Raw genomic sequence first — 15259 nt, 5'->3', positions numbered from 1 at the left:
TAGATATTCATGTATGTTTTATGTGCCTGTATACTTTTAATGATTACGTTGCATACTTAGTAACACTTCAACCTAATCACACTCAGGAAAGTAAACAGCGATACAGTACTACTATCTAATTTAAATGGAAATATCCCCCATTCGGCCAATAATATTCTTTCTGGCTTTTTGGGTTTTTTCACTCAGGAGCCAGTGAAAGGTCACGCTCTGCATCTAGTTGCCTTGTCTCTCTCTTTTTTTTTTACTCTCCTAAGGCGTCTAGAACACTTCCCTAGCCTCTTCAGATTTTTTCATGAGACTGACATTTCAGAAGAGGTCAGGCCAGTTGTTTTGTAAAACGTTTCTCACTTTGCATTGCCTGCTTGTTTACTCATGACTGGATTCAGGCTAAGTATGTGTGCCACCTGACCGCACAGGTGAGGGAGGATGTGCCCCCTCGGTGCGTCGCGGGGTGAGTGAGTGAGTATTTTCTGGCTAAAACCAAAAAAAACCCCACAACAATCTAAAATTTGTGATCAACCTCCGGAATTTCTAAACTTTGTACAAGGGCAGGCATTTTCCACACTTTTTTCCCCCTTTACCTACCTACATTAAAGCGTCATTGACACACAAAGAAATGTACACATCTTGATAAGTTTGGACATATGTATACCCCGTGATACCATCATCACAGCCAAGGTACTAAACATATATTCATTACCTCTAAAACCACCCCTTTACTTACCTTCCTTCTTGAGCCAAGCCCCACCAACACCTCTCCAGTCATCAAGGTCAGTCTGTTTTGCTTTGCAGAAACAAACGAACGAGAGAAAAACTCGTTGCCCTCATGGTGGAACAGACAATATGAATACTCACCTAACTGGTTTCTCTGTCTTTAGGCTCTCTTTCCAAGCCATCTTCCACGTGTCTCCCTGACATTCAGATTGTATATTAATTATTCTTCTCCCTTTTTTTATGGCTCCTGTTCGCCTCAAGTCCATACTCCTATGGCCACGGTGTTCAAATTCAAAGGTAGACTCACCTTCCTCTAGAGCCCAATTTTTCACTGTCTTCAAACACGTTCCCCCGCCTCCCTTTGCAGACCGCAGTGCTCGTGCACACATACCATGCCGTTTCACTAATCCACGCTGTCAGCCATCTCCGACCCCGTGCGCGATGTCTTCTTAACCTGAAGTGTACCATCGTTTTCACTCGTCTTTTTGGGGCACTTGATCATGCATTATTATATCCTGTAATTAATTTATTCTGTCTTCGTTATTAGACTTTGTTTCTTCTCCCTAGAGCTTAATAACCTCCTTAAAGGCAAGGCCTGAGTCTTGCTCACTTTCTTCCCCATTTGATCACCTTTTATGTAACGGACAGACAGACATTCAGTAAGAAAGATCCTTGTGTAGCTATGGAACGGTGCACACTTAGGAAATTTAGCCTGAGGTTCTGAATCAAGATGACAACATAAGAAGATCCTGAATTCCCCCCCCCCCCACTCACAGATCCCCCTCAAAGAAATTCAAGAACTAGCTGAGTGACTCCTATATGTTGGACAAACAAACAAACAGAAAAAAAAGCCCCCATCAAAACGGGTAGGAGATGTAGAAAACAAACTTATGGTTACCAGGGGAGAAAATAATTGGAAGACATACACACTACTATCTATAAAATATGGATAACTACTAAGGACCTACTGTAGAGCACAGGGAACTCTACTCAGTACTCGAAAATGACCTATCTATCTGGGAAGAGAGCTAAAAAAGAGTGGATACATGTATATCTATAACTGATTCACTTTGCTGTACACCTAACACAACATCGTAAATCAACTAGATGCCAATAAAAATTAATTTAAAAGAAACAGGTAGGAGATCCTGAGACACAGTCTTGCTGTAAACCCCATCCCTGGCATGATGACGACACACAACCAGGAAAGAACTCTCAACTATTAGCTTCTCCCACAAACACCTAACTAACTAACTTTGAAGTCAGTCAGTCAGTCAGTGGGCCTTGCATCCGTGAGAGAGATCCACAAGGCTGTGGAACTTAAAGGGCTCACGTGGACTCAACAAGGCTAACCCCGCCTCCCCCCACCCCTGCCGCCAAGTGCACAGCTTAGAGGCAGCAGGCTGGAATGCATCCAGTCTTTCCATGAAACAAACAGTCCTCTTTGTTTGTTTATAACTTACAAGCCTCAGCCTGAAGAGGCAGGCTTCTTATTCATTTAACACACATATACAGGGGCTGACTTCTGTACTCTCTAGAGATCGTGCAGGCCAGCCAGTGCCATCTTCCCACTCTGCTGCCTCACTCCAGGTCATTGGTATCTCCCATAAAGGAGCTTGTGCACACATCTGGTGGCCAGCAGGGTTTATGTTCACAGGTTCAATGGCATGGTAGCATACCAAAAAAAACACAGTTTTTAAATAGCTATCATCTCCCCAGAGCTCAGTGCAGAGGGGGCATACAGAAACGTTTACATCTCCCACTCTTTCCCTGAAAGAGGTCTATTTACATCCTTTAAAAGCTATTGCTGGGGCGGGGGTCAGCCTTCCAGTCAACTTGCATCTAAGTGCTGACTGAAATCCTCCCCTTTGGAACACTGACAGGTCTGGGCACACCCTCAACTAACTACTCAGAGCCACTAAGAAGGAACAAAGAAGCCTCTTTGGACGATCACAAAAGTTTGAGAGATGACCCAGAGGTAGGGCAGGGTTGAAAAACAAGGCTCACCTCCTACATGAGATCACGCCTTCAAGATGGCAGAGGTAACTGTTATAGCCAATGCATAGAAACCAACACAAAGGTCAAGGCAAATGAAAAAACAAATACATTCCAAAGAACAGAACAAGATGAAACCTCAAAAAAGACCGTAAAGAGATTGACATAAAAGTATTTTGCAAATAGAGACTTCAGAATAACAGCCCTAAAGATGCTCATCAAGGTCAGGAAAACAATACATTAAAGTGAGAATTCCAAGGAAGAGAGAGAGAACTATAAGAAAAGTACCAAATAGAAATCACAAAGCTAAGGATACAATAACTGAACCGATAAATACAATAGAAGGGTTCAACAGCGGACTAGATGAATTGGAAGAAAGGATGAGCAAACCCAAAAACAGGGCAGTGGAATTCATCCATCATAGGCTGAAAAAGAAAAATGAAAGAAAACAAACTTACGGTTGCCAAAGGGGAAAAGTGGGGCAGGGGGGGGACGGTTATTAGTTTGGGATTAGCAGATACACACTACTAGATAACGCACACTAGATAACCAGCAAGGACTGACTTACTGTAGAGCACAGGGAACTCTACTCAATATCTTGTAATAACCTATCATGGAAGAGATGTGAAAAAATTATATACATACATACATACACACACACACACACACACACACACACACACACACACACACACATCTGAATCACTTTGCTATACATCTGAAACACAACATTGTAAAATCAACAATATTTCAATAAATTTTTTTACAAGAATGATAGAGAAGATAGCTTAAGGAACTTAGTGGACACCATCAAGCAGACAAATATTCCTAATATAGGGTCCTAGAAGGAAAAGAGAGAGAGAAAGCAGAAAACTTTCTTAACCTGAGGGAGGAAACATACTTCTAGATCCAGGAAGCCTGGACAGTTCCCACACCAAGACACATTATAATTAAACTGTCACAAGTGAAAGACGATGAGAGAATCTTAAAAGCAGCAAGAGGAAAACAACTTGTTCCATACAAGGGAATCCCTATAAATCCATCAGCAGATTTTTCAGCAGAAACTTTGCAGGCCACAAGGGAGTTTCATGATCTATCCAAAGTATTTAAAGGAAAAAAAAAAACCCTGCCAACCAGAAGACTCTATCCAGAAAAGTTGTCCTTCAGAATTGGAGAGAGAAAGAGTTTTCCAGACAAGCAAGCAAAAGCTGAAGGAATGCAACACCACTACACCAGCCTTACAAGAAATGTAAAACGGACTTCTTCTTTAAACTCAAACAAAAGGGTGCTAGCTAATTAGTAAGACTCAAACAAAAGGGTGCTAGCTAATTAGTAAGAGGACAACATGAAAGCGTAAGCCTCACAAGTAAAGGCAATTATATAATTAAATTCAAAATAATCAAATCTTGTGATAGTGATGGGCTGACCGCTTATACATTCAGTATGAAGGTTAAAAAGCAAAAGTAATAAAAATAAGTATAACCAAAGTAATTTGTTAATAGACACACAGATAAAAATACGTAAACCGTGGCATCAAAAACATAAAACAGAGGGAGGAGAGTAAAAATGTAGAGCTTTAGAATGTGTTCGAAGTTAGGTATTATCAACTTAAAATAGATTGTTATAAATATGTTTGATCTGAGCCTCATAGTAACCACAAAGCAAAAACCTATACACAAACAATAGAAAGGAATCTAAACATTTACACTGCAGACAATCATCAAATCTTTGACAAAGGAAGAGAGCAAGAGGAAGAAAGGCACAGAGGAACTACAGAACAGCCAGCAAACAATTTTTTACTGGCAGTAAGTACACACCTATCAAAAATAAATTTAAGTGGACTAAATTTTCCAATCACAATATATGGAGCAGCTGAATGGATTAAAAAACAAGACCTACAGTCTCCCATGGCAATAGAAATAAAAACAAATAAACAAGCGGGACCTAATCAAACTTACAAGCTTTTGCACAGCAAAGGAAACCATAAACGAAATGAAAAGACAACCTACAGAATGGGAGAAAACACTTGCAAATAACGCAACCAACAAGGGCTTAATTTCCAAAATATACAAACAGCTCATACAACTCAACAACAAAAAAACAACCCAACTGAAAAATGGGCAGAAGACTGGGATTGACACATACACACTACTATATGTAAAACAGATAACTAATAAGGACCTACTGTATAGCACAGGGAACTCTACTCAGTACTCTGTAATGGCCTGTATGGGAAAAGGATCTAAAAAAAGAGTGGATATAAGTACACGTATAACTGACTCACTTTGCTGTACACCTGAAACTAACACAACATTATAGACCAACTATACCCCAGTAAAAAACATTTTTTAGAAAGAAAAATGGACAAAAGACCTAAATAGACATTTCCCCAAAGAAATACAAACGGCCAAGAGGCACATGGAAAGATGCTCAACATCGCTAATTATTAGAGAATGCAAATCAAAACTACAATGAGATACTGCCTCACACACCAGTCAGAATTGGCCATCATTGAAAACTCTACAGATAACAAATGCTGGAGAAGACACGGAGAAAAGGGAACCCGCCTACAGCGTTGGTGGGAATGTAAAGTGGTGCAGCCACTATGGAGAACAGTACAGAGGTTCCTCAGAAAACTAAAAATAGAACATGATCCAGCAGTCCCACTCCTGGGCATATATCCATGCAAAACTCATCTAAAAAGGTACAGGCACCCCTGCGTCCATAGCAGCACTCTTCACAATAGCCAAGACATGGAAACAACCTAAACGCCCATCAACAGAGGAATGGATAAAGAAGATATGGTACATATATACCATGGAATACTACTCAGCCACAAAAAAAGAACAAAATAGTGCCATTTGCAGCAACACGGGTGCAACTAGAGATTATCATACTAAGTGAAGTCAGAAAGAGAAAGACAAATACCATATGATATCACTTAAATGTGGAAACTAAAATACAACACAAAGGAACCTATCTGAGAGACACAGACTCACGGACACAGGGAAGAGACTTGTGGTTGCCAAGGGGGAGGAGGTTGGTGGAGGAATGGAGTGGGAGGTTGGGGTTAGCAGATGTAAGCTATTATACACAGAATAGCTAAACAACAAGGTCCTACTGTATATAGCACAGAGAACTATATTCAATATCCTATGATGAACCATAATGGAAAAGAATATTAAATATATATATATATATATATATATGTATAACTGAGTCACTTTGCTGTACAGCAGAAATTAACACAACATTGTAAATCAGCTATACTTAAAACAAAACAAAAGGAAAGGAAAGACACAAGACAAATGCAACATATGACCCTAGGTTCCGGGGTGGGGGTGGACTATATACATGTGCACATATATGGTTATAGTTATAAAAGACATTATGAATTATTAAGGCAATTGGTGAAATTTAAATACAGGCTACAAATTAGATGATAATATAGTGTGATGTGTGGTTCCATAAGATAAGGGTTCAAGGACATAATGATGAAGTACTTAGAGAAAGAGTCATGGACCTGAACCTTACACTGAAATGGGTCAGCAATAATAACAACAACAATAACAAATCTATGTGTCTAGAAAGAGAGACAAAGCAAATATGGCAACATTAACACTTGGTGAATCAAGGTAAAGGGTATATTAGGAGTCTATTTTACTATTGGAATTTTTCTGTAACTTTGAAATTAAAATTTAACAGAAATCTTTTCCAACAAAAACAAACAAAACAACAACAGAAACAAGACCTGGCCCTTGGTGGCCTATAAAAAGGTCACTTCAGATGTAAAGATGTAAAGAAACCCGGGGTAGCTACACTTATATCAAACAAAATAGACTTTGAAACGACGACTAAAATAAGACCCAAAGAAGGGCATTACGACAATGGTAAAGAGGTCATTCCAGTAAGAGGCTATAACATTTGTAAGTATTTATTCACCCAACGTAGGGGCACCTAAACATATGAAGCAAATATTAAGAGACCTAAAGGGAAAAACAGATAGCAATACAATAATAGTAGGGGATTTAACCATACCTCACGTACATCAATGGATAGGTTATCCAGACAGAAAATCAATAAGGAAGCATGGGACCATATATTATATGTCAGATGAACTTAACATACATACAGAACACTCCATCCAAACACAGCAGAGTACATTCTCAAGTGTACATGGAACATTCTCTAGGATGGAATATGCTCTAGGACAGATCATATATTGGGCCACAAAACAAGTCTCAGTAAATTTAAGAAGACTGAGATCATATCGAGCATCTTTTCTGACCACAGTGTTATGAAACCAAAAATCAATTTCAAGAAGAAAACTGGACAATTCACAAATATGGGAATATTTAATAACATACCAGTGTGTTACTGTACACACCACAAATGGACTGATGAAGAAATCAAAGGAGAAGTCAAAAACTACCTTGAGACAAATGAAAATGGAAATGCAACATAACGGAAGTTACAGGATGCAGCAAAGCAGTTCTGAGAGGGAAGTTCATACAGGTAAATGCCTGCATCAAGAAACAAAAAGGTCTCAAACAACCAACCTAACTTTACACCTCAAGGAACTAGAAAAAGAACAACAAAGTCCAAAGTTAATGGAAGGAAAGAAAGATCAGTGCAGACATAAATGAAATAGAGATGGAAAAGATAATGGAAAAGATCAATGAAACGAAGCGCTTTTTTTTTCTTTTTGAAAAGATAAACAAAATAGACCTTTAGACAAACTCGCCAAGAGAAAAAGAGAGAGGACTCAAAATCAGAAATGTATGAAGAGATGAGTACAACTTATACCACAGAAATACAAAGGATCATAAGACTACTGAAAACAATTATATGCCAACAAGTTGGATAATCTGGAAGAAATGGATAAATTCCTAGAAACATGCAACCTGCCAAGACTGAATCATGAAGAAACAAACTCTGAACAGACCAACAATGAGAAAGGAGATTGAATCTATAATCAAAAGTCCCCCCCGCCCCCCCCCCCCCCAAAAAAAAGCCCAGAATCAGAGGGTTTCTCTGGCAAATTCTACCAAACATTTAAAAAAGAACACGAATCCTTCTCAAACATTTACCAATTTCAAAAAATTGAAGAGGAAATCACACCCCCAAAATTATTTTACAAGGCCAGCGTTACACTTTGCTACCAAAGCCAGACGAGGACACTACAACAAAACTATAGACCAACATCTAATGAATACAGATGCAAAAATTCTCAACAAAATATTAGCAAGCCAAATTCGACAGTACATTAAAAGGATCATACGCCATGACCAAGTGGGATTTATCCCTGGGTTGCATGGGTGGTTCAACATATACAAATGAATAAATATACCACATTAACAGAATGAAAGAAAAATCATATGATCATCCCAATAGATGAAGAAAAAGCATTTGGCAAAATTCAACATCCATTCATGATAAAAACTCTCAACAGAGTGGGCATAGAGGGAACATATGTCAACGTAATGAAGGCCACGTATGACGAGCCCACAGCTAACATCATATTCAGTGGTGAAAAGCTGAAAGCTTTTCTGCTAAAAAGCTGAAAGCTTTTCTGCTAAGATCAGAAGACCAGGGTGCCTACTCTTGCCGCTTTTGTTCAGTATAGTGCTGAAAGTCCCAGCCAGCATAACTGGGTGAGAAAAAGAATAAAAGGCCCACAAATCAGAAAGAACGTAGTAAATTTATCTCTATTTGCAAATGACATGATAACATATATAGAAAACCTGGAAGACTCTACCAAAAAACTGTTAGAGCTCAATGAATTTAGTGAAGTTGCAGGATAAAAACTCAATATACAAAAATCTGTTGCATTTTTACACACTAATGACAAACTGCGACAAAGAGAAATTAAGAAAATAATTCCACTTACGATTGCATCAAAAAGAATAAAATACCTAGGAATAAATTTAAGGCGGTGAAAGACCTGTACACTAAAAACTATAAGTAAGACAGTGATGAAAGAAGTTGAAGAAGATGCAAACAAATGGAAAGGTATTTCATGCTCACTGACTGGAAGAATTAATATTGTTAAAATGTCCATACTACCCCCAAGCAATCTACAGATTCAGTGCAATCCCAATCAAAATTCCAATGGCATTTTTCACAGAAATAGAACAAAAAATCCTAAAATTTGTATGCAACCACACAAAAAAAAAAAAAAGACCCCGAAGAGCCAAAGCAATCTTGAGAAAGAAGAGCAAAGCAGGAGGACTCATGCTCCCTGATTTCATACTGTATTACAAAGCCATAGTAGTCAAAATGGTATGGCATTGGCATAAAAACAGACACATAGATCCACAGAACAGAATAGAGGGCCTATAAATAAACCCTCACACATATGGTCAATTAATTTACAACAAACAAGCTAAAAACATACAATACGAAAAGAATAGTCTCTTCAGTAAATGGTGTTGGGAAAACTGCACAGCCACATACCAAAGAATGAAATGGGACCACTGTCTTACACCGTACATGAAAATCAATTCAAAATGGATTAAAGACTTGAATGTAAGACCTGAAACCATGAAACTCCTAGAAGAAAACATAGGGGGTAAGCTCCCTGATATCAGTCTTGGTGATGACTCTTTGAGTTCACACCGAAAGCAAAGGCAACAAAAGCAAAAACAATCTGACTACATCAAATAAAAAGCTTCTGTACGGCAGACAGAACCATCGAGAAATGAAAAGACAGAATGGGAGAAAATATTTGCAAATCATATATCTTATATGGAGATAATATTCAGAATGTATAAAGAACTCATACAACTCAAGAGAAAAAACAATCTGATTAAAAAATGAGAAGATCAATTAGACATTTTACCAAAGATATACCACTGGCCAACAGGTACATGAAAAGGTGCTGGACATCACACTCATCATCAGGGAAATGCAAATCCAAACCACAATGAGATATCACCTCACATCTGTTTGGCCGTTATCAAAGAGACAAGACATGACAAGTGTTGGTGAGAACGTGAAGAAAAGGGGGGAACCCTTGTGCACAGTTTTAGTGCGAATGAAAAATGGTGCAGAGAACAGACTGGTGGTTGCCAGAGGTAGGGGCTGGGCAAAATGAGCAAAGGTGGTCAAAAAGTACAAAATGCCAGTTATAAGATAAATAAGTCCTGCGTGGGATATAACGTACAGCATGGAGACTACAGTTAACAATACTGTACTGTATGTTTAAAAGTTGCATGGCAGCATGGATGGACCTAGAGATTATCGTACTAAGTGGACTAAGTCAGACAGAGAAAGACAAATATCATATGATATCCCTGATACGTGGAATCTAAAAATATGATACAGATGAACTTACTTACAAAACAGAAGTAGAATCACAGACATAGAAAACAAATTTATGGTTACCAAAGGAGAAGGGGGTGGGGTAAATTAGGAGTATGGGATTAACAGATATAAAATAGATAAACAAGGCCCTACTGTATATAGCATAGGAAAGTATATGCAATATCTTGTAATTACCTATATATAATGGAAAAGAATGTGAAAAAGAATACATATACATATATATATATATCTGAATCGCTTTGCTGTACACCTGAAACTGACACAACACTGTAAATCAGCTAAACTTCAACTAAAAAAAAGTTGCTAAGAGATTATTAAATCTTTTATTCTTGTGACGAGAACTTTTATAAGATTTGTAACTATGGTGATGAATGTTAACTTACTGTGGTAATCAATTCGCAGTATATACTTATGTCAAATAATTATGTTGTACACCTAAAGTTAATACGTTACATGTCAATTATATCTCAATAAAAATTTTACAAACGAATAACAGCTACTAATTTCAGTATCTTTCATCACTATTCAACACTAACCAACTAGTAATCAACATCATCACTGTATACCGTTAATACAGTAAACAACTTAAACACAGCATTTTTAGGTAAAATTGAAACCATCTACCCCAAGTCATAATTTCACAAAGTCACTGAAGGTAAACATCAGGTACTGGATAGATCTTTTCTTTCTTAAGGAGAACTAGAGAAAGGCAGGAATGACAAAGTAGTCACACATCAAGTTGGAAACTGGTTAAAAACAAAATATATGATTTAGATAAGCAATCCAAAGAAGAATAGGGGTGGGCATATTTGCTCATACACAGCCCCCTTTTTAAGACGAAATAGTGCTCTCATACACAGCTTCCTTTTGTATAAAGAGAAAACAGTTTGCTTGGGTGTAAACAAAATCATAGGTGTAAGGATTCTTGTGTCTCAGCTTACATCAATTCTGGCTAAAGTCACTTTTTAAGCAAGTTAAACCCTTATCATCATTTGAATTGAGGAAAGGGAAGTGAGTTAGATATCATCCCGTCTAGAAAGCCTAAAACCGTGGTGAGTTTCAGGAGAATTAAAGAATATCTTGCCTATAGCAAACCATTTCACTTCTTTGATCTCAGATTAAATCGAGCCATCTCCTTTTTCCTTCACGTCAGCAGTGTCTATCATATGATGCTATATCAGAGTGCTATTTTAACTCTGACTATGTCTTCCCTTATTTTGAAACATTCATTTTTTTTAATGTTTCAGTCATTTCTTTGGACCAACTTCAGACAAACCATGAAAACTAGGGCCAATAATCCAAAAAGGATTTTTACGCATATCTGTGGGGATCACCTCGGAATAGAATCAAATTGAAGTGTTAATGCTAAAGAATTGCCATTACCTAAGTTAGAAATCCCTGAACCATTAGCAGTGCTATTTGAGCAGGCAATGGATCAGTGAAGTAGGGATGAGGGCTGGCCAAGTTCCCAGTGTACACAGTTGGGACTCAATAAATATTTTCTTGAGGGTTTTTTTTTTTTTTTTTTTGTGGGAGGAGGCTTGTGGTCACCAGTATTGTTAGAGTCAACATTTTTGGGCCGCCTATAATGTTATAGCCACATATCAGCATATGATTAGATAACCCATAAATATTGGTATCTTGCTAGTTCGATGCCTTAAAACGGAGTATATCAATCAGCTATTGCTTTGTAACAAAATAATCGGAAAATTCTCAAGTTACGTATTTTTCACTCATGCCGTCTTGTTGGTTGATTGGAGTTGTGCTGGAGCTCAGCTAGGCTGGACTCCAAGTTGTGGGTTGGGGTCAAGTCTGTTCCACATGTCTCTCATCCCCCTTGGGTCAGAAGACCACTGGACCACGTACTTCTTATGGCACATAAGCACAAGAAAGCAAGCCCAACCACTTAAGGACGTTACAAGGCTCTGCTTATGTCATATCTAACATTCCACTGGCCAAAGCAGGTTACGTGACCACGTCTAAATTCCTGAGCCAGAGAAGCACGTTCCCCCCAACCCTCGGTCACTTTACTTTGTATGTACTGGCCTTCTTCTTGCTCTCCTGTGAGCAAGCCAGTCACACTCAGAGTCTGCATTTCCCATTCCCTCTGTCTCATGCACTCTTCCTTCAAATATCTACGTGGCTCCCAGCCTCAAGTCCCTAACATTTTGGCTCATCTGCCCCTTATTAACGAGGGCTTCTTAGACTCCCCTTTCTGAAGAGTCTTCCTCACTGCCCCTCCCTAACCCTCTTTTCTGAGGCCTGAGTGCCTCCATGAGGACGTGAATTCCACGGAGCCAGGGCTTTTTGGTTGTGTATTGCTATAATCCCAGTACTCAGAACATTGCCTGGCACATAGTTGGCTTTTGATAAGCACTTGAATATATAAATAAATCTGTTTTGAAATGTCTATGGCTTTTTTTTTAACATTTAAAATCTGGCTCAGTATTGAATAGCCTGGTGGCATTACTTTAATTTCAGGTGTCATTTAGCGGTTTTCACTTTTCCAGTATAATCTGACACAGAAAATCTTAGGCCTTAAGCATTTTTCAGTGGTTGATTCACTTCTTACTCACGCATATACGTGATAATTCTGATTTCCACTTTTAAAGGAGATTAGTTAAACCCAAAGGAGTTTTAACTGTGAAAATCTTGAGAAAAGAAGAGAAGATTATACTTCACTTGTTTATTTTCTACCTACGATGTAATAGGCCCTCAAAAACTGTTTGAATGGATACATGAAACCACCATGAAAGTTTCCAGTAAAACAAAGAAGCCAAGTTTCCATTTGTACTTGGACACTTGCATTTGAGACTCACAGCTGATAGTTATGACCGGTTGACATCATTAGGTTTATACCTCTTTTTGATCCTTGAAGTAATTCAGGCAGAAGAATGTCAGTCACTTCACTGAACTGTACCTAAACCTTAAGACAGTACAGTTGAGTTCCTAGAGCTCCAGTATGAGCCGATTAAACTGTCAGAAATATTAACATCATCGCTCATGAGTGTCTCTGTTGGTTCCAATTTATTCTAGAAGGCATACTGTCACTAAAGTGGACTTGACACCATTAAAGATGCCTCGTGTTCCCCAATTCGGCAAAATTTTGCATTGGTAACGGAACAGAAATGTAATCAACCCTGCAGCTGTCAGCATCCTGTTCCTTCTGGCAATATTTCATTCATTCCATCCTTTCCAGATGATGGTAGTTTAAAAACCACGGGCAAGGGGCTTCCCTGGTGGCACAGTGGTTAAGAATCCGCCTGCCAATTCAGGGGACACGGGTTCGAGCCCTGGTCCGGGAAGTTACCGCATGCCGGGGAGCAACTAAGCCCGCGTGCCACAACTACTGAAGCCCACGCACCTAGAGCGCGTGCTCGCAACAAGAGAAGCCACCGCGATGAGAAGCCCACGCACCACAGCGAAGAGTAGCCCCTGCTCGCTGCAACTAGAGGAAGCCCGCACGCAGCAACGAAGACCCAGCGCAGCCAAAAATAAATAAATTAAATAAATAAATAAAATTTAAAAACCCACAGGCAAAAAGAAACTAAAGATGCTGCATTTCATTTTTTCATTTCTAAAGGCATAAATATCAGCAAGTAGTATGTGCATGTGGATGGACAGATAGATAATCGAACTTCCTTTTCGCCTTATAACCTGAATAGCAATCATTTCCTGTCCTTAGTACTTCAAAGAGGGTTCCTATGGTATGTTACCAGGAGACTCACAGAATCAGAGGGGTTCCGTCTACCCCAGGTCCTTAGCCCTCCTTTCTAATAATGGTATACAGCCTCACATCCACCTAGGATAGGATTTCGTCGAAATGGTGAGCACTGCCAAGGATTCTTTTAGCTTGTGCTTTAAGAAAGAAGGATGAACACTTGGTAATAAATGCGGGATTATAATCAGAGATGAAAATCCAAGTGGCATAGACCAAAGGAAACGACAGGCATATTTATTAAGTCATTACATCACTGGCTCCCCAGTCATTTTCAAGTCACATGTGAACCAGAGGTTGTCAACCCCTTAAGCGTGTATATTTTTGTTGATCTGCTGAAGCAAGGTCTTGTTTTACATGCAAGTGACAATGTGCTCAACAAACAGAGCTTGAAAAGAAGTTATTTTCACTGTTGGAAGAGTGAATGCTGTGAAAAATTAGTTTCAAAGGACCTTCAAAGTTCAAAACAATTCTGTTTGCACTTAAGAAATTTCTCCCTTACTGCACATGCTGTTTGAGGTGTACTTCTTTGACACATGAGTAAACAGTCGAGACACAGATCAACAAAACCTACAAGGAGACTCCCATCCCCAGAAGAAAACCATCCATCCCTAAACTCCCTTCCTTCCAAATCATCCTTCTCTCCTCACATAAACAAATGCTCAAAATTTTTGTTAAAAAGTTTCCCTTTGTAAGCCTCTAAAAACATAATTATGAAGAAGTAACCCCACGGAACAAATAGGAAAGGAACATAACTTCCCAGTATGTCCATATACACTGTCCTTAGAATATCAATATTTCATTTCCTGTGTAGGGCACATACAACTTTTATTTCTCCCTATTACATTGGACTTTAAAGGTACTTGAGTTTTCTCTGTATTTCTTGTTAAATGTCACAGTAAGGAATGGAAAAAATACCTCAGTGCCTCCACTCCTTACCTTCCTAAAGTGAATGCAAAATGTCACGTGCTTCTCTTGTGTTGAAGAGACACGCTGCAAGTGTGCGATAATCATCTTTTATTACAAAGAAAAACATTTCACGTTTGTTAATGGGGCATAAGAAACTTAGGGCAACTTTAACTTCTAAGCAGATACACAGTTTTCTTTTCCAAAGATAATGACGTAGATAAATCCGTGCATGAGATTCTTTTTCCCGTGAAGGAACTGTTCCCTACTTATTAAGCTTGAGGGGTTATTTGTATTTATGTTATTGGTGAAGGAGTGGAAATGAATTAATAATGGATTTTTAAATGGCGTCATGAACCTTTTCTCTGGTATCTGTATTTTCTCAAGTGTAATTTGCCGTTGTTTGTGTTTGCTTTCATTAAGGCGAGGAAGATCTTCTCAGTCCTCCCCAGGACACAAGCACAGGGTTAGAAGAAGTGATGGAGCAACTCAACAACTCCTTCCCTAGTTCGAGAGGTAAGCGCCAGTACCCAGAAGTCACTCAGACTTCCTGGAAGTAGGCCACTCGTTTCCATACCCAACTAGCATGTGTAGTTTCCA

The 15259-nt window shown here is 38.8% G+C and overlaps 1 protein-coding gene across 1 annotated transcript in view; it reads left to right on the top strand.

Annotated features, from left to right (window-relative positions):
• The window catches only part of DMD (dystrophin), a 2099690-nt gene that overhangs the window by 2068066 nt on the left and 16365 nt on the right, over positions 1-15259 (top strand). The window contains exon 77 of the mRNA XM_032618871.1: positions 15083-15175. Coding sequence (XP_032474762.1) covers positions 15083-15175 — 93 coding nt within the window. The remainder of the gene's footprint in view (positions 1-15082; positions 15176-15259) is intronic.

Source organism: Phocoena sinus, chromosome X (genome assembly GCF_008692025.1).
Source record: "Phocoena sinus isolate mPhoSin1 chromosome X, mPhoSin1.pri, whole genome shotgun sequence".
Classification (NCBI taxonomy): Eukaryota; Metazoa; Chordata; class Mammalia; order Artiodactyla; family Phocoenidae; genus Phocoena; species Phocoena sinus.
The sequence above is the reverse complement of the archived record's forward strand: the minus strand, read 5'-3'. Positions and strand labels throughout refer to the sequence as shown.